At 47.5% G+C, this 21,830-nt stretch overlaps 1 protein-coding gene and 1 pseudogene across 5 annotated transcripts in view; one reads left to right on the top strand and one right to left on the bottom strand.

The window, feature by feature from the left end:
- KIF13A (kinesin family member 13A) overlaps positions 1-21,830 on the top strand; it is a 205,414-nt gene that overhangs the window by 161,056 nt on the left and 22,528 nt on the right. For 3 of the 5 annotated variants that reach the window (XM_059179425.1, XM_059179426.1, XM_059179423.1), the window contains exons 18-28: positions 4,022-4,184; positions 5,489-5,629; positions 6,389-6,538; positions 8,568-8,729; positions 9,449-9,622; positions 11,456-11,607; positions 13,617-13,749; positions 13,962-14,108; positions 17,874-17,912; positions 19,554-19,653; positions 20,829-20,955. In XM_059179425.1, coding sequence (XP_059035408.1) covers positions 4,022-4,184; positions 5,489-5,629; positions 6,389-6,538; positions 8,568-8,729; positions 9,449-9,622; positions 11,456-11,607; positions 13,617-13,749; positions 13,962-14,108; positions 17,874-17,912; positions 19,554-19,653; positions 20,829-20,955 — 1,488 coding nt within the window. The remainder of the gene's footprint in view (positions 1-4,021; positions 4,185-5,488; positions 5,630-6,388; positions 6,539-8,567; positions 8,730-9,448; positions 9,623-11,455; positions 11,608-13,616; positions 13,750-13,961; positions 14,109-17,873; positions 17,913-19,553; positions 19,654-20,828; positions 20,956-21,830) is intronic. The other 2 variants (XM_059179428.1, XM_059179424.1) reach the window with 1 other exon arrangement.
- On the bottom strand, positions 12,120-12,706 carry LOC131833296 (small ribosomal subunit protein uS3-like; annotated as a pseudogene).

Here is a 21,830-nt window from a genome sequence, read left to right as displayed (position 1 = left end):
TACTGTCCAGCCTCAGGATATTTACTGCAAAGTTAGTTGTTAAGGACTACCCCTCCCCCACCCTTCAGGAGAAATGGCTCCAAGTGACGATGCCACCGGTAGGTATGGAAGTAGAGAAAGTTTGAATGCTCCTGTAGCATAAAAGCATTTGGGGGGTCTCTCTAAATATAACTGCAACATTAAGATACCGACTAAATGTGAATTTTCCGGATTTATGACTTCTAAGTATGTGTCTCAGAACCGAGGTAGTGGTGGGAGAAGCATCAGCCTAGAGTTCAGTCCGGCATTTGTGGATTCCTGGTGTTCTCAGCGCAGCCTGGGCGCGGTGCTGCCCTCACAGTCCCAGCGGCCGTGGGCCATTGGGATGGGTCTGTCCGTCCCGGAGCCGGCCGCTCACCTTGCGTGTCCTCCCCGTCACCCGCCTGGTCAGCGAGGAGGCCGGCGTTTGAACCCAGATCTGCCCGTAGCCCCCTTCCGAATTCCCGCACTGTTACAATGACAGCCGTGACCCAAGTGGCATTTGTGTTTGCCGAGCGTGGTCCAGGCACCGAGTGTTTTGCGTATATTCATCTCATCTTCACGACTGCTACTTGCGTTCATCATTTGCATCCCGTTTCCCACGTGAGGAAACAGGCTGAGACGTGGACTGCTTCCCCCAAAGTCATTTTTTTAGTATACACGTAGACATATAACATTCTGCACTATTCTTTTTGCTCTTAACATTTGTGAACATTTTCACTGTCATTAAACAACTACTCCTGTACTGTATTAGAGTCTGAATTCCTTTGGATGACCTAGACTAATTCTTTGAACTGGTTTCACACTGTTGGATACTTAGTACTTACTAAAATTTTTGCTTTCGTAAACAGTGCTGCCAAGAACAACCTTGTGCACAAATCACTGTGAACATCATTATTTATCTTCTTATTACAGATTCCTAGAAGTAGAATTGCCGGGTCAAAGTGCAGGGAAAATACTAAGGCTTTGGATGCAAACTGAGAGTCTGCCTCCTGGAGTCACTGAGCTCGCAAGTGGGGCCATTGGGATCAAAGCCACGGAACTCTGATTCCAGGGCCGGGGCGCTGTGGCATCTCTCACGAACAATGAGATACTTAAACTGGAGCCACATCCAGGGAAGATGACCCCTAAGAGGAAAAAAGGAAGATAAGGGACCCGAACCCTGTACACCAGGCTTGCCGTAGTAATGCAGTCTATTGTTCTAAAATAAGACAAAAGATGGGGCGCCTGGGTGGCTTAGTGGGTTAAAGCCTCTACCTTCAGCTCAGGTCATGATCCCAGGGTCCTAGGATGGAGCCTGCATCGGGCTCTCTGCTCAGCAGGGAGCCTGCTTCCTCCTCTCTCTGCCTGCCTCTCTGCCTACTTGTGATCTCTGTCTGTTAAATAAATAAATAAAATCTTTTATAAAATAAAATAAAATAAAATAAAATAAAATAAGACAAAAGAGTCAGTGGCATTTTCCCCAGGAGCTGCCCCCTCACCTGTCTGGATACTGAAGTCAAGATTTATCCTGCTTGTAACCCATTACTCTTCATCTTTTTCTGTGCCTGGGTAAAAGACGTGAAGGTTATCAGATAGTGCTTTTTCTGAAGCGCTGTCCTCTCTGACTTCACTGTGAGCTGGTGGCTTTCGTCTAAGCAGTAGCGGGCTTGGAGGTAATTGTTGTGATTGGACCCACTGATACCTTTCTATTTAGTCTCCCTAATTACTTCTCTTTGTCCTGAAGACTGTAAAAGACAAAGAGGCAACCAAAAAAGTGGATTGTTTTTAATGATAGTATTTTTCAGTCAAGTGTTAAAATTTTTTTTCCACTTGCCTTAAGTCCAAACTGATTTTCTTTGAGGCTCAAGTTCTGAAGAAGGAGGAAGATAGTAAGGATGATATTTTGGGGGTGTCCTCCGAGGAGAGGAGAGTGGTTGCAATATTGATTTCACCAGAGTCACTGGATAAGATGAAGATGTTGTCAATGATGGGTCATTGTGCTAGAAGCTAGGCCTCTTACCTCAATCAGTGTGGGTGTGGCTTGTGAAATACTGAGGGACTCATACCTAAGTAAATATTGAGGGGCTGAAAATTGAGAATATGTCAGAGCTAGTGAGATTACAAGGAAAATTGGAGATGTACTGTATTCTTTGCAGACATTTACAGTGTAGTGTAGAGCAAGATACAAATATGTGAAACATACATCGTAATAGTAAATTAAAGAACAGTTTCATCCAGCAATAGGCAGTGTTGCAATTGCATAATTATCCCTTTGTCATTCATCCCTGAGCTGAAGAGAAACTTCCGGAAGCAGGTAATCAGCCTCATTCCCTGAAATGTCCCAAGTGCCCAAAACAGTGGTGTGTTTGGTAGGTGCGTTGTGAGTATGGAGTGAGATTCCCGATCTGAGTGCGTGGGCAGAGAGCACAGGAAGGGCTGGGGTGGCTAGTAGAGGGTAGGACCCTGTTCCGGGGAGCCTTCTGCAGCAAGTTCATGGGGAAGGAAGGACTTCAAGTGAGTTTGAAGGGTGATGACTGGACAGGCAGACAGGAGGTGGGAAACGTTTGAACCGGCAGGTTGGCATAGACAAATGGGAAGTCGTGGAGAAGAGGAAGGTGTGTTTGGGGGATTACATAAGAGCTGTTTTTGTTTAGCCTAAGAGGTGGTTACAGAGGAGGAGAGCAAGCTGAGTCCAGAGCTGTTCTGTAGGTGCAGAGGAGGTTTTGAACTGAGGACTGACCTGAGACAGGGCAGGGGTTATGTGGCTGGGAGGGAAAAGGGAGAACCCGGGGGGTTGTGAGGTCGCTGGGGAGGGGGGTGTGAACCAGGAACCAGGGGCTATGAGAACAACAGAGAGATTTAGGAGATATTTCAAGGAAGAGTCAACGAGGCTTTTTTCTGGGTGTTGTAGAGAAGAGACAGAGCTGGCTGAAAGAAGTCAAGTTCGGATAAATGGAAAACAAAAATGGTGATATCATTTAGTAAAACCAGGCAGACGGGATCCGTGTGTCTTATGGGTGGGTTAACTTTTATTAACATCTTGGCAGTGTGCCTCCTGTGCCACTTCTACGGTGATGAGAAAAGGATCAGGGATTGGATGTTCCAAGCTCCTCTAAGGGCACAAGGCGTGTCAGTGGTAGAAGAGAGCAGCTAGATAAGGCCACATAAGCGTTCTGTGAGTGTGGGTTACCTGTGAGTCCAGATTCTCATGGGGAACCCAAAAGTACTCTTCCTTTCATTCACAGTTTTGGGGTATCCCACAATGGGCCACACACTTGCCCGGGAATTAGGTGTAATGACAAACAAAAAAAGACCTGGTTCTCGCCCTGGCGTGCCTGCGGCTTGAATCATTATACAAATAAATGAGCAAGTCTAACTAGGACGAATGCCGCTGAGACACAAGACGTGGGGCTGGGAGAGCATGTAATAGGGTTTTGACCTATATTCAGAGTCAGAACATTAGGGAAGGTCTCACCAGGAAGCACTGTTGTGCGGAGTTGAAAAAGTTGAATTCCTGCTGCCACAGAAGTCCCCACTTCTGGCCTTTTATCAACTGAAGAAACCGTGTGAAACGCTTTCTCCTTATGGACTCCAGATCTCTCTCCCTCCCCAGCTTCCCTTCCCCCAGCCACAGAAACACACGGGAAGTTATAACCAGTTCTTTGCCCTCAAGAATTCCTTTATTGGTTTTTTGGCAGCATTGTACCAAAATCTAGCAGTTTTCAAATGTTAGAGGATTTAAAATAATGGTTTTTAGTCAAGCCCCTTCACATATTTTGCTCCTCATCAGCGGTGGCCAATAGGGAGCCCCCAGTACCCTTGTGGGTGGAGGGCAACATTAAAAAAAAAAAAAAAAAAAGCCACCAAATAACCCCCCACTTAAAAAAAAAAAAAAAAAAAAGTTGAAAATTATCTCCAGAAAGTTTTTCTACCACTTTCTAATAATATGACTCACTTAGAACCAGGATTACAGTTTCCTTTTCTTTCAGATTTTCTCATTTCCTTGCTCGCTACCCCGCAGGGACGAACTCTTCCGGCAAAGCCTGGCAAAGCTGCGCGAACAGCTCGTGAAAGCTAATACCTTGGTGAGGGAGGCAAACTTCTTAGCTGAGGAGATGAGTAAGCTCACTGACTACCAAGTGACTCTGCAGATTCCTGCTGCCAACCTCAGCGCCAATAGGAAGGTAAGAGTGTTTTTAAAGAAAACGAGAACAAAATGCATAACTTACGTACCATAAGATAGAATATATACCAAAGAACATCCAGAGAACATACACAACATACATCTGAACACCATCCATGAGGAGATTTTGATGTGAGCCAGAGTATTTATTATTTTTAAGACTTCCTCTATGTATTTTTAAAAATTTTTTTAGATTTTACTTATTTGACAGAGAGAGAGATCACAAGTAGGCAGGGAGAGAGGGGAAAGCAGGCTCCCCGCCGAGCAGGGAGCCTGATGTGGGGCTGGATCCCAGAACCCTGGGATCATGACCTGAGCCCAAGGCAGAGGCTTTAAACCACTGAGCCACCCATGCACCCCAGTACCTTTCTTTTATACACAGAACAACTTTTTGCAGTCACTGGGAAGTTTACCGTCATTTCAACTTGAAGAATTTTTTTTTCCCTTTAAGGACAAACTTCAAAAGAAAATAATTTTCACCTGTTTATGTTTCCCTCCCGCAAGCAAACTAGAAATGAGTTAGGGAGTATTTCATTCATCTTTCTGCATTTTGCTCCTTGACCAAGCAGCTCTTTGAGAAATTCGTCTTAATAAGTCCACAATCATAGAAGTTTTTTAAAAATTGATGTGCTTTTTGCAGAAGGATGCTTATCATAATGGCCTGTATAGTGGCAAAGATTTGAAAGAGCTGTGATGTCGATCAACATCATAATTTGTCAGATGAATGGTACATCCAAATAACAGATTTCTATGTTGCTATTAAAATTCATGTCTGTGAGGGGCGCCTGGGTGGCTCACTTGGTTAAGCCTCTGCCTTCGGCTCAGATCATGATCCCAGGCCCTGGGATTGAGCCCCGTGTGGGGCTCCCTGCTCAGCGGGGAGTCTGCTTCTCCCTCCCCACCCCCCGCTCGTGCTCTCTTTCTCTCTCTTAAATAAATAAAGTCTTTTTAAAAAGAAAAAAAAAATCATGTCTATGAGGAATATTTAACTACACAAGAAGATATTCATAAAAGCTTTGGAAAGAGGATCAGGATAGGAGATTCACAGTTTTGTTTGGTTCTGCTTGTGATTAAAATAAGCATGTGCATGGGTATACACAGAAGATTTCATCAATCTTTCTGCATTTTCGTTGGGAATAAGCCAGCATATGCCTAGGTGGTAGAATTTCATCTTCTTTCTGGATGCATTATGTATCTTTTTCAAACTTGTTGCTTGACAATAACATCTATTGCTTTAACAATCCAAAATGCTGGGACAAGGCTCATTTGGTTTGTTGTGTGTGTTTCTTTCCCTTCCCTCCGCAGAGAGGAGCCATCGTCAGTGAGCCGGCTATACAAGTGAGGAGGAAAGGAAAGGGCACCCAAGTTTGGACCATTGAGAAGCTGGAGAATAAATTAATTGACATGAGAGACCTTTATCAAGAATGGAAGGAAAAAATTCCTGAGGTAAAAGAGGCAAAATGTCAAGGAGATTTGACCATGTTGAAAGGGCAGAGCGTAAGTGCTCTCACCGTCAGAATGCACACATGCGTGGCTGGGAATATCGACAGACGTGCTTTGGACGTTGATACTAGGAAGGGACGTAGCAGTGACCTTGAAAGGGGTCTGAGTTGAACTTGTCATTGAACATGCGATGTCCACATGGACAGGAACTAAATGAAGAGAACACATGACATATGCCTAGTCGGCAGGGTTTTTGCTACATTTCAGGGGAAATGAAATAGAACAAAGCAAATCCAGACTCTTTGGTCAATGTGACAAACCCACACGTTTGGAACCAGCTTGGATTTCGTATTTGTTCATGCTCCCACAGCTGTGATCATGCTGGGGAGATTACAAAGAATAATTCTAGAAAGCACAGTCCATTTCTGTGGATATTAGTAATGGACCAGGACCCTCGGTGAGGGAAATGAGGCAAAGCAAGGGGACTGGAGTGAAAAAGCCTGTACGCGGGGTGCCAGAGGGAAGAGAGGCAGTAACTAAGAAAGTCCTCGGACATCATGTAGCCCCCCCCAGCTATCAAGCCCCTCCCACATGCTGCATTTTATTTTTGTAACATGATTGTAATTTTGCTTTTTTAATTTTTTTTTTTGGATAAATGCTTTCTCTTTTAAACATTTTTAAATGGTAGTTTTAAATAATATTACCCAAGTTGGTGTTTTGTTTCCTCCTCCCCTCCCTCACTGCCCCCTTCCCACCCATCAGGCAAAGCGTCTCTATGGGAAACGAGGTGACCCTTTCTACGAAGCCCAAGAGAATCACAACTTAATTGGCGTGGCTAATGTGTTCTTGGAGTGTCTGTTCTACGATGTGAAACTTCAGTATGCAGTTCCTATCATCAGCCAGCAGGGGGAGGTAAGGCTAAGCCATCCTCGGAGGAAACCGTTGAAGGGGGTGTGTGTCTGTCTGTCTGTCTGTGTGAATCCAATTTAAGTTATGCTCTTGAAGCAGATCAGGAAACTACGGTGAATAGTCAGGATCACATTCTTCTCTGCTCTTATTAATAGAAACTATCAAAATTAAATCTTTTTTTTTAAGATTACAAGATTAAAATCATGTAAGAGTATTATAACTTTTTTAAAAATTTATGGTTCACAAGGTTTTTTTCTTTGTTTTAATCAAGTTAGAAATCCCTGGGAAACCAAAGTCTGCTCCATCCCCGTTTATCTCCCTTGATGTCTTAGGTTTGTAATAAACTCAAATTCCTCCCCAGCCCCTACGTGGTCTTCACAAGATACAACTTGGGAGCGTTATTTTGAAAGCTAAAGTATTCCAGGAAAACAAGCTTAACATCTTCTAAAATACAAAAGAAAACAAAATGGTTCCCATTTCTGTTATTTACTTGTATTAACCTCAGTGTAGGCCTAAAACATTCTAGAAAATAGTCAAGTTCACACTTTTTTATTTTTATCCATTTATCATCAACTGATACTTTTATTTTAAATTTAGCAACAATACTGTTTCGTCGCTTGCCTTTCCGTAACGTGCAGACTTGAAATACTTAGTTATTGCTTGTGGTTTTTAGGGCAGCCTACGGCCTGGGATGCCATTCTGCCCACAGTGAGCCAGGAAACAGAGCCCAGGTTCCCGGCTGTGTACGTGCACAGCTCATGTGCTGCGTGTGGTAGCCCTCCACCCCCCGCCCCGGGGGCATTCTGCTCTAGAAGACCAGCGGGCTGGAGGTGCTTTCTCCCATGTGAAAAATGGCCATAGCTCTTGTGGCAAAGGAGTGCAGTGACTCTGCCCTTAGTCGGGGCTTCTTAACGCCAGGGTCTGGGTGAGGCTTTCGTCCCTCTGCAATTTTACTAAAAATGTAGTAGATCCTCAAAAACCACTGGAAAAAAAAAAAATCTTGAGAACCATTGTCTTCAAACCGATTTTTCGCATTCCCCCTCCTCTAACGGCTTCTTCCATATTGGTCTCACTCGTTCAAGACCATCGACGAATTCCTCAGGTCTCCGCTGCCAGTGGAAGTTGGGTCCGACTACCTTTAAAAAAGAGCCTTACTATTTAAGACGACAGCAGCACCCACAGAACGTGTCACCTTCACAGCTCCAGCCGCTGCAACCTTACCCCGTGTTATGAAAGAAGCTGGGCCAGTGATAGCCCTGGAGGATGCCAAGTGCAGGATAATCCTTGTCCTTTAACTCAGTACCGTGCACCCAGCGGCAAGGGGGACCCTGCTCATCTAGAACCTACCCGGAGGACCACCAGGATATTGAGGACATGTTAAGCCTTTGGGGGAGGGAGGAGCAGTTTTAAAGAAGGGTCTCCTTATAACTTTGTCCTTGTGTTTGTCATTCCTCGTGGGATGGCTCTCATCCCGTGGAGCCCGCCTCTCCCCTGCTCCCGTGTGAGTCCCATACCCGTGCTCTGCTCCCAGGAGAGTAGACGCTCCAGGAGCCGGGCGACCGTGCCTTCCGGTTTACTGTTGTCAAGGTCGTGCTGCGTGCAGTTCCTGGCACACGGTTGGTTCCTGGATCGATTTAACCCATGACAACTTGCACACATCTCTGTGCCATTTGTCCCCGGATTCCCACGGGGCAGGAGTTTGATAGCAGAGTAAATGAATGAATATATATGAAGTAAGATAAGCCACTCCCGGTAGAACATGATAGCTGCCTTTACGTCCTTCCGAATAGAGGGATGAGAATGAAGATGACTCTAGAAGGGAGTGGCAGAGAGGCGAGTTTGGCTCCGAGTCAGGCAGGCTAATTGTTCGGGCAGGTGATGGAACGGGCTGGCTGCGGAAGGGGTGAGCGTCCCGCCACCAGAGCTGTCCCGGAGCAGTGGACCGGGGATCTGGTGGCGTGCTGTCTGTCCTAGGTCAGGCTGGTGCCACGGGACACCTGTTAACCCACAGGCGCTCTGGTCCCTGCTGCAGGTTGCCGGGCGTCTCCACGTGGAAGTGATGCGCGTGACGGGGACCGTCCCGGAGCGCGTGGTGGAGGATGACTCTTCGGAGAACTCCAGCGAAGGCGGGAGCCTTGAGGTCGTGGACAGCAGCGGGGAGGTCATCCACCGAGTCAGGAAGCTGACCTGCCGGGTGAGAGGACGGGGTGGGCGGGCAGGCGCCTGGAGGGGCTGCATCACCCGCAGCAGTTCGACGGAACATCTCGGGAGTTTCTCCTGGAGCGTAGTCAATGTTACGCTTTGGGGCCATAAAACAACGGCAGGCAGTCCTTTCTCCAGAAGTAGAGCGCACTTTTTGATGCCAGGGGATGAAATTTTAAAAGTCCACGTGCCTTTGGCGAGCAGGAAGTGCATACTGTTCAGTGAATCGTGCTTTTCCAGTAAAGGTAGCATCTGTCAGAGACTCAGCCACTAGGAAAATCTGCGAGGCTGTGTGCCTTTGTTCCCGGGCTCACGAGCCGCCGTGACGGTCAAGGTACAGACTGATGATAAGCGGGACCCTTCACATGCCAGAGGTTTTCAGATGTCAAACGAATAACCAATTTATGTATTTCGTCTCTGACTCTTTTTTTTTTTTTTAAGATTTTATTTACTTTATTTGACAGAGATCACAAGTAGGCAGAGAGGCAGGCAGAGAGAGAGGGAGGAGGAAGCAGGCTCCCTGCTGAGCAGAGAGGCTGATGCGGGTCTCGATCCCAGGACCCTGAGATCATGACCTGAGCAGCAGCTTAACCCACTGAGCCACGCAGGCATCCCTCATCTCTGACTCTTAAAATAGAAATACTTGAAGGAAGCATGCATCGGGTAATGTCTTTATCAGAATTATTTTGCTTTTTATTTTTATCTCTTCAGGTAAAAATAAAAGAGGCAACTGGGCTTCCCTTAAATCTCTCAAATTTTGTCTTCTGTCAATACACATTCTGGGACCAGTGTGAATCTACAGTGGCGGCCCCGGTGGTGGACCCCGAGGTGCCTTCCCCTCAGTCCCGGGACGCCCAGTACACCGTGACCTTCTCTCACTGTAAGGTATGGGCACTATTACAAGATGGGCTACACGGAGACAAGGGACCTGGGTGCCATTCAGAACTCTTCTTGTACCTTAGAAGCTCCCCCACAAGAATGTTTAATAAATGTAATATGTCTGTTGCACTTTCTAACCTCAAAATGTGCTTCAATACAAATTCAGATGGGAAGTGTTTAAAATAAAATCTGAAAGGCCTCTCCTTGATGTCTTGGGCCCTAGAGGTGTAACGACTTGTGACAGTTTGTACATATTTAGATAAACTATTTTCTGTGCCCTCCGACTTTATCTGTGTGTGATGTTCACACAGCAGTGGGCATAGATACGGTCTCTTACTGTCACGCGTGCCTAACGTCTTCAGAAAGGTTTTTGTTTGTTTGTTTGTTTAACAAAAAATATGGTCAGTATGTATATTGTGGAATTATACCCTTTAATGTCTATGAACCTCTTCTCGTTCTTTGGAATATGGGATAGCAGTCCTAGCATCACATTCTAATGCACCATATGAGTTCTTAAAGAAAATGTCAATAGACAAGGTGAATTTTTGGTGGCTTTTGGTTGGCCCCCTCGTGTGACCATCAGCCACCTTCCTGGTTTTCACGTCAGACAGCCCACAGCCCACAGGTTGTTTCTGAGAGAAACATGCTACCTTCTGTTGTAATTTTGTTTTTCCTTGCACAATCCTTAACAGGTACCCCTTCCTTTGGAAATTGTGCTTTTTCTTTCTGGCTCTGCACCTGTCAGATTTCACATAGGTAAAAGACTGTCAAGTCTCTTTTTCTGAAAACAAATGATCCACTTTTTTTTTTCTTTCACCTATATTCACCAAGTCTGTTTCTCAAAATCCTTATTAATTATTTTTTGGTTATTGTTGCCTAAATACTCTTCTAAGCAGTCCCCATCTTTCTTTGGGTCCACAAAGCTATTGCTGTGGAAGGATGAAGCCTGAATTTTAAGTACATTCTAACTAACCACTGGTTTGACAAACGCTAGTCACAGAGACCTGGAGTCACTGTGACCTTGGAGTCACACTTGGTGTGACTTTGGGGTGTTTTCATCAGATGTATAGATTGTCCTAATGGATCATTAGTTTGTTTTCCTTCTAAAATTCTGGCTCTGTCTCCGAATACAATAAGTGAGAAGATAAGTAGTAGAATGTTAAATCATAGAGCATGGATCTTTCCAGAAATGAGAGCCGCAGCATCGTCTTCACCAGAGACATCACTAAGATGTTGCTGGAAGGACCCTCCGCTGGGTCCCCCACCTGCCGCTTTGTTCCGGTGCTTCCGTAGGGTGCGCCCATACTCCTCCATCTGCTCAGCCTTCTTTTCCTCACGCTCCTCCGCCTGCGTTTTGTGACGAGGAGCTAGGGCGGGCGTGTTTGAGAGCGAGAGCACGGAATCATGAAGATAATCACAGGAAACTTAATTCTGTTCTCGCTCTCCCAAGCCATAGCAAGGAGCAATCAGACGTTCTTTTTTGGGATGTGCTGATCAGTCTGCGGCGGCGGGTGGTCTGAGTGGTCTTGCAGAATGGCAAGGAACCAGATGTGGGGGACACAGACTCGCTTCTGCACCTCACAGGCACTGGGATGCGGGACAGGACGCTCCCGTCAGTGTCCGCCTGATTCAGCAATGGGGTTGCGTCCAGTCCCTTCTTCCTTGCTAGTCTGAAGAGCCAGTGTTCCGGGTCTTTGCAGCAGCACAGGTGGTTTTCAGGTTGGGATCAGAAAAACCACCTCCAGAGCGGGTCCCTGCCGCACGGAGAGGTAGAAGGGAAATGTCGCAGAGCTCGGTGCGTGACTCTCGTTGCCCTTCCCTTGCTCCCGCTTGCCCCAGGACTATGTGGTGACGGTGACGGAGGAGCTCCTGGAGTTCCTGTCCGACGGAGCCCTGGCCATTGAGGTGTGGGGCCACCGCTGTGCCGGGAACGGCAGCTCCATCTGGGAAGTGGACTCTCTCCATGCGAAAACGAGAACGCTGCATGACAGGTGTGTACTTGACCGAGTGTACGCGGGCTCGAGACTGGCACTAGCCCAGAGGGTAAGAGGAGGAGTCCCCGGCCTGTCTCCTCCTTGGCAAAATGGGAACGATAAAAGGAGTTAGTGGGCATAGAGGGTGTTTGATGCTGGAAGGGGAGTCTTTTCAACAAACAGGACGGAAACAGTCTCCTGTCTGCCTTGGTCAAAACTAGCCTTGACCTTAGCTTTGCACGATACACGAAGTGTATTTTGAGTTGTATCAGAGCCTTACGTGTGAAATAAAACTGTAAAGCTTATAGAAAGAAAAAAAAAACACAGTAGGATAGTTCTCCTTTTTCCCTTCCTTTTTGGAAGATTTTATAAAAGTCTTTATAGAGCAATACTTGGACTCCGGGTCCGGCTGCCAGGGAGCCCATGTTGTGCTGCGCGAACAGGCTTGGGCATGGCAGGTGCTCCGGCTTCCCGCCCTCTGTTCCACGGCGGAGGTGGGGAGCAGTGTCTCATTATTGGGGTCCCAGTGCTCACATGGTGACGCAGAGACCTCTAAGGGCCCGTCTCATCCTTGGGTCCCAGGGAAGCACGATCTTTGCTTTGTTGCCCGGCACAGCCCGTCTGAGCAGCAGGTTGTAGGGTCCCCAGTAGAACCATCAGCCCGGCCACAGCCCTCTGTCCTCAGAGTTTCCCCGACACCAGGCCCTCACTGTTCTTACTGTTCTTTGGCCCCACTCTTCCCGGGGAAGCACGGTGCACCGGGGCAGGCCCTCCACACAGCAGGGTCTCCTGGGAGCTGGTCACTCAGAGACCTGGCCTGGGTGACAGCACACAGACCTCCCGTGGCCAGCTTTTTAGCATAAAGCTCTCCACTGCCCTCGGGGAAGTCAGACGTCTGCTGAACCACCACGGTCGGCTCTCAGATCCACCAGCCCTCTTCACCAAAGGCTTTGTACATCCTGGTGGCCAAGGTCATGATTTCTGTGCCGGTTCCTATAACTTGTACCTCAGCTCCAGGGTAGGCGTGCTCAGCCAACTCCTGAGTGAGAAGCTCGTTCCTTCGAGCTTTGAAGATGCCGTTGGCCACAAGCTTCCTCTTCTTGGGAATTGGCCCCATCTTCCTGTCCAGGAGGGTACTTTCTTGGACATTCAATCCTCTGCCTCTTCCGTGACCCAGCAGTCTACTCCTGGCTATTTCCCCAAGAAAAATGAAAATATAAGTCCGTAAATAGACTTGGTCACAGATGTTCGTGGCACTTCTTGTAATATTCCCACACTGCCAACAACCCAAACGTGTGAGAACGTTTGATAAACAAATGGTACTACTGGTCATGTAACAAATACTACTCAGCTACAATAACAAGGAAAAGTACTGTGGAAACCCATTTGAATGAATCGCAAAAACATCCACTGAACCAGAAAGGTCAGACCTAAAAGAGTACACACTAGTGATTCCCTCTCTCTGAATTTCTGGAACAGACAGAACTAATTTATGGCTATATGGCTGCTGTGGGATGCTGTGGGTATTGAATGGGAAGGGGCATGAGCAAACTTTCAGAGGCAGGCGATGGGGTAGTGACAGAGGTGTGTGCCTTTTCACAACTCATCAAACTCCACTTGAAATGTGGACATTTCACTGAATATATGTTTACCTCAATAACGTAAAGAGGAGGGCGCTTGGGTGGCTCAGTGGGTTAAAGCCTCTGCCTTAGGCCCAGGTCATGATCCCAGGGTCCTGGGATCAAGCCCTGCATCAGGCTCTGTGCTCGGCGGGGAGCCTGCTTCCCCCTCTCTCTGCCTGCCTCTCTGCCTGCTTGTGATCTCTCTCTGTCAAATAAATAAATAAAATCTTTTAAAAAAATGAAGAGGAAAGACTTCTACCATATGGTTGTTTTGAGAGTTAAATAGACGGACGTGACAGCACGAGGCCCAGCCCGTAGTAAGAGCTCAGGGGCTGGCGGCTCATTCCTGCGGCTCAAAACATCGCTGGGCAGTGACGCCGTCGTTCACTGGGACGTGGTTTGCAGGTGGCACGAGGTGACACGGCGAATAGAGATGTGGGTCTCCGTTCTGGAGCTGAACGAGCTGGGGGAGTACGCGTCCGTGGAGCTCCACCAGGCCAAAGACGTCAACACGGGCGGCATCTTCCAGCTCAGACAGGTGCTGGGCGCCGTTTGGTTTGTTCCGTGTTTTCTCGTTGTCCGACTCTCGCACACCATTTCTGGGAGTTTTCTAATGGCGGGCTTCTGTGTCCCTGGTTCTCCTCCCTTCCTTTACCCTCTGCCCCCACCCCTTCTCGCCGTTCCCGTTCCTGGTGTCCCCTGGCGCGGCCTCCCCCCCGCTACCGCCACCGACGCCCCCGCCCTCTGCAGGGTCATTCCCGGAGGGTGCAGGTCACGGTGAAGCCCGTGCAGCATTCCGGGACGCTGCCGCTCATGGTCGAAGCCATCCTGTCTGTCTCCATCGGCTGCGTCACTGCCAGGTCCACCAAGCTGCAAAGAGGGCTGGACAGTTACCAGGTGAGACCAGCGGATTGAGGTATTCGGCGGCGAGGCCCGGTTAATGCAGGGTAAAGGCAGCCAGTGGCCGGGGATGGAGACCTTCGGGGAATGTGACATCACTCCCTGACTTGACCTTACGGTCGGCAGCCTCCCTTCACATTTCCACCCATGGCCTTTTTGATGAGATTTGAAAGACGCTGCTGGCTTAGCGTCGATTAATAGTAATCTTATGTGTAAACACGCATATGGGTGCCGTGTTACTCATCTGCTTCTGGCAGATTCCATTTTCCAGCAGATAAGTGGGGGGATTTGGCACGTCCTCCTGGCCCCATCCGCTCTCGCGAATACAAAACTGCCCCTGTACGCTGGCGGAGTTAAACATTCCTGTGAAAGCTTTCTTTTTCATGTTTCATTTAAAAGTTGTCCTCATGATCATTTTTGTCCATTAAGCCCTCTTTTACTAAATCTTCTGTTCTCAGAAGATTGGATGGCGCAGTGGGAGGCGCCTGCGACTCTTGATCTTGGGGTCGTGAGTTTGAGCCCCATATTGGGTGTAGAGATTATTTTTTTAAATAAATAAGTAACTGTTGGTAAACCGTGAAAGGTGAAAACATCAAAGAATTGACATTCATGTTAGCAGTCCCAGCTCTTCATTGCTCCGTGAGAATCAACTTTAAGATTAGGAACTTGTCCGCAGGGACCTAAAAGAAGGCATGTACTTCCCGCTGAGCCCCCAGGTCACTGGTATGAATTAGGGTCAGGTATGAATTAGGGACTGGGAGGAATCGGCCCGCCAATCTCTGCCTCCCTCCCTGCCACACGAGGGAGGGGGCACTCCCCAATGTGACATTTCTCTGTGGAGTCTGGACAGAGCCCCAGCCCGTCTTGAGAATGATTCATCTTCTGTCTCGGTTTCGTTGCACTCCCTGGCATTCAGGCCAAGACTTCCTGAAAGCCAGGAGGAACACCGGCTTGGCCCACCAGCCCTTAGGAAGGCGCAGTTCTGGCAAACTGCCTTCCTGTCCCACCAGGGCCAGAATTGAACCTGGTTCTCAGAGCCAGGGATAGTAGGAAGGAAGGCATGAGGACAGTCTACTGCTTTAGGGGAGACTTCTCCGCCAGACTTTTCCTCATGTGTGGAGTAGGCAGTTGGGCTGTGTAGGTTCTCATCCCAGCTCAGTCCCTCCCTTGGCCGTCAGCTTTGGGGGTGGCTGCAGGGCCTGGGAGAAAGGTCACCAGCCTAGAGCGCAGGGATCCTCAACTGACTACATGTTCCCATTTGAGGGACCTTATGAGGATGGATTATTTGCGCTTTTAAAACTGCTCTACCTCCTGAGTTGAAACTGATTTTTGTCAAAATTCGTGCTTCCGCCAGTGCTAAATGCTTTTTAAAGAACACAGTACCAGTCGTGCAGATTTAAACTATGACTGTTTCAGGGCGCCCGGGTGGCTCAGTCAGTTGGGCAGCCTTCTCTGGATCTCAACTATGATCTCGTGTCAGGGCTGTGAGTTCAGGCCCCATGTTGGGCTCCATGTTGAGCTCCACACTGGGCATGGAGCCTACTTAAAAACAATCAATATAAAAACTGGCTCATTTTTTTATAAAGATTTTTTAAAGATTTACTTATTTTGGAGAGAGAGAGAGCAGAGGGGGAAGAAGAGTAGATAGACGCCCTGCTGAGTGCAGAGCCTGGTGTGGGGCTCGATCCCACAACCCCAAGATCGTGACCTGAGCTGAAATCAAGAGTCAGATGCTTGACCGACTGAGCCACCCAAGTGCTCCTTAAACTGTGACTATTTTAAAGCTTTTAATTTTCTTTGCATTCATGCTCAAGGTCCCGTCCAGAACTTATTTTGTTGACATAAATACTTGAGAAATATATGATGCCATAGCTCACACCAGTCCAGAATATGCTGGTTTCACAAGTTACACATCGTGGAAGCTCAGGCTGGTTCTCCTTAGTCTTTGCTTGGAGGATATCCTTAGTCTAAAAAATAATAATGATAAATTTGAGCTACTTGTACTTTATTCAATAATATGGGGATTAAGTCAAGAAAAATTACTTCAGGGGGCATCTGGCTGGCTCAGTCAGTAGAGCATGGGACCCTGACCTCAGGGTCATGAGTTTGAACCCCACGGTGCATATAGAGATTACTTTAAAAATAAAATCTTAAAGAAAAAAAGAAAAATTACTTCCATATTAGGCATGCATTTAGTAAGTTAGTTATTCAAATGTAACAGTGTGTTCCAAACTTTTTTTTAAAAAGTGGACTTTTGAAGTCTATACAGAGAATACATTTAACTGTATTTTTAGAGCACTTTCAAAAAGCAGTATATATTGAAGTATACTTACATATGAGAGTAACATAATTATATTTTTAAAGCACTTTAAAAAGTTTGTCTTTTTATGACTAGACCACTTCATTGCCTGTTTGAATATTAACCCTCCAGTAACTGTGGAAGAAACGAAAGACGATTATTACATGGGCCAGCGTTCATTTGTATGGAACATGACTTCCTAGAGATGGTTATTCCCTACCAGTGGAATTTTTTTTTATTCTTCTGTCTAGGGAAACTTGTCCTAACTCAGTCCTTTTCATTTTCAACATGGTGATTTTGTTCTGCCAAATGTTTTTTGCCAAAATTGTTACTTTATGCAATTGTTGTAAACTCTTGCCATGGGTTTAGGACAGTTCTGATTTTTCTCCGCTGGTTGGTTTGATGCTAACATAACCAGTAGTGGACAACAGCAGATCCAATATCCAGCATGGCAGGCTGTGCTCTTGAGACAGTTGTCCGCTGAGGAACCCTGTCTGTGATTAGACTCAGGCTCCCAGGGGGCTTTGGCCTGTGAGGATTCCCTCAGTGCACGCGGTGTGGGGCGGTGAGGAAAGGACTAGCAGCCTGGCTTCCAGTCCTGACCCTGCCACGATTTGTGTGATTCTTGGGGTTAAACCTGAAACCATTTCATCCTTCAGGGCCCTGGCTGCCTCACGGCTAAACTAAGAGGTTGGGCAGTAGAGTCTAGTTCCGCCATTTTGTCTTTCTGAGTACTTCCCACATCTCAGGTAACCCGCCCCAAAATGCGTAACGATAGGGTAAGACCTGGCCCCGTGAGGCTGATTCCTAATCCCAGAGAAGAGTTTGCGGGTGTTTTTGTTTTTTTTTTTTTAACGGTTTTCTTTATTAAAAACATAACAGGATGGAGCTAGAGGGTATCATGCTTAGCGAAATAAGCCAGTTGGAGAAAGACAACTATCATATGATCTCCCTGATATGAGGAAGTGGAGAGGCAACATGAGGGGTGAAGGGGGAAGGAGAAGAATCAATGAAACAAGATGGGATTGGCAGGGAGACAAACCATAAGTGACTCTTAATCTCACAAAACAAACTGAGGGTTGCTGGGGGGAGGGGGGTTGGGAGAAGGGGGTGGGATTATGGACATTGGGGAGGGCATGTGCTATGGTGAGTGCTGTGAAGTGTGTAACCCTGATGATTCACAGACCTGTAACCCTGGGGATAAAAATATATGTTTATTTAAAAAATAAATTAATTAAATTGTGCCCCAAAAAGACCCATAACAAAACCAAACTTAAATTCTTCATTAGAGACAGGTAAATTAATAAATCCACTAAACCTTTCTTGCGGTTCATGTAAATGTTTTATTTTGGTGGTGATACGTGTGCTGTCCATTGTAATGTGTGTGTTACGCTTAAAGAATTACCCGTGTGCTGTTCGAGAAACAAAATGCATGTCCTTTGTGTTTATTTTTTTCCTACCAGAGAGATGATGAGGATGGCGGTGATATGGATAGTTACCAGGTATCACTGCTGCTGTCCTTCTGTGGCATGGGGCACAAGCTACTGCTAACGGCCAGCACCCGCAAAGCAGAGGGCAGGGAGGAGGAAGCAGGACCATCGAGCAAGAATGTGCAGTCTTTCCCTCGCTTTGGATTTGCTTTAAACATAATCAGGGATCCAGTACTCTGGCCAGATTTCTCTGTCCGTTCGAAGTGTGTGATCAGACTGCCTCGCTGCTGTGCTGTCTCAAATCGGCTTGTAAAGACTTGGGAAGCAAGACCGTTATCACTGTATTCAGTGAACGATTTTTAAAACCGGGGCATTATTGATCCATAATCCTTAAGTCAGACCTTGTCTTTTCTATGCAAAACTACATTTTGTGCCTCATGTCCAAGAGAGTAGGATTATTCCAATACAGGGTTTTAGTTTAAAAGTCTCTTGCTGGATAGGATATTGAAAACATTTCATGCACACAGTTTAGTTGGGGTTAGCCAGCTTCCTTCTCTCATTAGGACGCAGCTTAATTCTCCATAACTTGGAGAATTTAAGTCTCAGCCTTTTCTTTATAGAAATTTAGATTTTTTTTTAAAAAAGGCACCTGTGAACTTGTACCTAGTCAGCACTGGCTGGCCTGCTGTCATGGAATGTGGAAGGATAGGAACAGCAAGGCAGGAAATCAAGGTGAAGTGTTCTGGGTTCGGTCCCCAGTCTTTGTACCAATTCTCCACAGTTTTCCCGGGTGCCTGAATGTGTACTGTGAGGACGTTGTGGATAGAGCCTCAGAAGTCCTCTGCCGTCTGCTCTTCATGTCACATCTTAAGGGTTAGCCTGGAATTAGGCACGTTAGAGAGCATTTTGAGTAGAATTGATGGGTTTCTTTCCCTCGTAACTCTACTAAGAAAGAAAACAAGCAAATGAAAGCAAACTTCAGGGGACGTCCCAGTCTCCCCTTGGATCTCAGCGATGCCGTTAACTCATGTCTTGCTGCTGTCTGTGCGCTTCCCGCCACATCGTTCATGGTTGCCGAGAGAGTCCCCAATGGCTGCTTCTTCAAGCATGGCTGACTGCATGCTGGGTGTTTGCATGGGAGATTTTTGGTGACCCTTATGGTCGTGGTCGGGGGGGGGGGGGGCGGCGGAAATCTCTGCAGCCAGTGTGAAAGGTTCTCTGCTCATCTGTTCTTTGCATTTCAGAAGATACATGTTTTGAGGCCATTGAACGATGAACTATGAAAATGCCTGTTTTCTTTTTCCCATTCCATTTGCTGGTCTGTGATTTAGGCTCTGTTCATGGTGTCCTTCTGCTTAGAGTCACACGTCCTTCAAGTGAATAGCTCTAATTGAAACACACACACACACACACACCATGTAAGAATCATCCCACAGCTGGAATAGTTTGAGCTTCTCTTGCTTTTAAGTATAATTATCCTTTTGGCAATCCAGGGGCTCTGATTTCCGAGTAATGGGTTCCTTGATCAGCATGCTGTGTTTCTGAGGCCTCTTTGCTTTCTTGCGTATTAATCGCACAGCAGTGTTCAGTGGCCTTCCCTAATGAAAACTTTCCTGATCCATGTAAACATCTTTGTTTTTTTTAAAAAAAAAAGAAAGAAAGAAATAGTCATCTATGTATTCTACAGGAAATGTTTTCCCTCCCCGGTGTCAGGAAGAAGACTTAAACTGCGTGAGAGAGAGGTGGTCTGACGCACTCATCAAACGACGAGAGTACTTAGATGAGCAAATTAAAAAAGTCAGCAATAAAAAAGGTACGTGAGATTACGCTCTTCCCTGGGAGTGGCTTTTCCCCTTCTGGACAGTGACGGCAGGTTGTTTCCTCCCCTCGGTCAGACAGTACTGCCTGTGTGTTCTGGCCTCGTAGCAATTACGGATCATCGTGACACGTTTGGCACCGTATTGAATTGGAAAGTAAGAAACGTTCATAAGCCTCTCCATGAACCATGACGTTAGACTTGCATTCTGTTCTGACGAATGCAGATGCAGTCAGAACCGACATGGCAGTGTGAGGCATTCCGGGCTCCAGACTGGGACTGCCGGCCGCTGTAGGGTCCCAGGTGGCCGGTCAGCACCCAGCTCCTATAGGGGGGTACAGGCAGGCCTGCGGCTGGCCTGCAGCTCCCCTCATGGCCGCGCAGCTGCAGGGGCTTTGCTGGTATGGTAATGCTGCCGGCAGCCGGGGCTCCGGGGGAGACGTGTGTCCTGCAAACCTGTAGTCTCTCACCCCGGAGTGATGATCCATGCATTGTGGTGGGTACTGCATCAAAGGACACGTGATGAATGTTCATCCGTTTCAGGGAGAAGCTAGCAGAAGCCCCCCCCTTCCCCCCCCCAGTAAAACATCTCGGCTCAGCATTCTGGGTGCTCAGCCGCCTCGTGGAAACTCGCTCTGACTGCACCCAGATAGCTCCAGGGCACAATTATGAATCAGAGGGTTTCAGAATATGTCTTTTGTCAGGAAGGTAAAGGACAATAAAGTTAGTTTTACAGAGTAGTGTGTGGTGTGTTTTAATCCTCTGTGTGGTGGTGTCGAGGTTTATAAAGCGGTGTCACGCCCTTTATGGCACTGGATCTTTCCAAGAAGCGAATAGAGTGGACTTGGCTAGTAGAGGCCCTCTTTGATCAGGAAGCCCAGACTGGTCTGTCAAACAACTTCCCAGAGTACAGAATCAGGAAACATAACCCGTGTTCTCATCCCCGTCCTGATGCTCTTTCCATGTCGCGGCCCTCCGCCGCCAGGGGAGAGCCCGAGCCGCTCTGAGCTCGTCGAGGGCTCAGGCTGGACCTTCGAAGCTTCCCATCCTCTTCCAGAACATCGTGGATGGTCACGCCCCTTGGGATGTCCCCAAGTGAAAACCCATTTATTACAATCTGGAAGTTGTCTTTCCCCCGGTCTGGGTGCTCAGCCCCTCGTTCCGTCCTGCAGAGAAGACGGAGGACGACGTGGAGCGGGAAGCCCGGCTTGTGGAGCAGTGGGTGGGGCTGACCGAGGAGAGAAACGCCGTGCTGGTGCCCGCACCCGGCAGCGGGGTCCCCGGGGCGCCCGCCCACTGGTGAGTCGCCCGACGGAGTCACGGGGGGACTTTGCAGGACTGGCACAGTCCGTGAGCTGCTCAGGGAAAGACCAGCCGTGCCCCATGCTGCCCTCCCTCTCTCCTCCCCCACGGCAGCCAGCTTCCTCTCCCAGGAGGCCGGGGAGCACCTCAGTTTCTCTGCACGAGCAACTTGGACAAGGTTTCCTCATCTCCAGAAATTCTCTTATTTTGCCTTAAAAGAAGGGTGTTTCCAAATTCTTCTTGAAGGGGGGAGAAAACATGCTTTCTTCTTAGAGTGTGCTTGCTTTTTCAGTTTGGCCACTAGCGTGGTCAGGTCCCGGTGGTCAGTCCACGGATTGATCCGGCTCTCCCGGTGTTCATCAGTGACGGCACGGCGCCCTAGGCTCGGGAGTCACACAGGTCCCGATTTGGTTTCCAGCTGCAGCTCTTCAAGTGCTGAATGTCATTAATTTCTCTGAGGCTTTTTTTTTTTTTTTTTAAAGATTTTATTTATTTGAGAGAGAAAGAGAGCACGAGCAGTGGGGAGGAGCAGAGGGAGAGGGTCTTGAACCCTGGACCCTGAGATCATGACCTGAGCTGAATGCAGACGCTTAACTCCCTGAGCCACCCAGACACCCCTCTCCCCCGAGGCTTTATTCTTAATCAAAAAATGGAGCCTTGTTTTTGGTACTGTTGAAAGGATTAAAGATACTATATTAAAAACACCCTTTGTTAGGTGGTAACTGCTGCTGCTGCTGCTTACTCTCATTCTCACTCTTATCACAGTATGTCGTAGGCATTTAGGAGAAATCAGACTGCTTGTAGCAGAGGGTGTACGTGCCCAGTTAGTCTCTTTAGGGTACACGTGGAAACATCAGTGGTGTTGCGTCCAT

The sequence above is a fragment of the Mustela lutreola genome, chromosome 6 (genome assembly GCF_030435805.1).
Source record: "Mustela lutreola isolate mMusLut2 chromosome 6, mMusLut2.pri, whole genome shotgun sequence".
Classification (NCBI taxonomy): Eukaryota; Metazoa; Chordata; class Mammalia; order Carnivora; family Mustelidae; genus Mustela; species Mustela lutreola.
The sequence above is the reverse complement of the archived record's forward strand: the minus strand, read 5'-3'. Positions and strand labels throughout refer to the sequence as shown.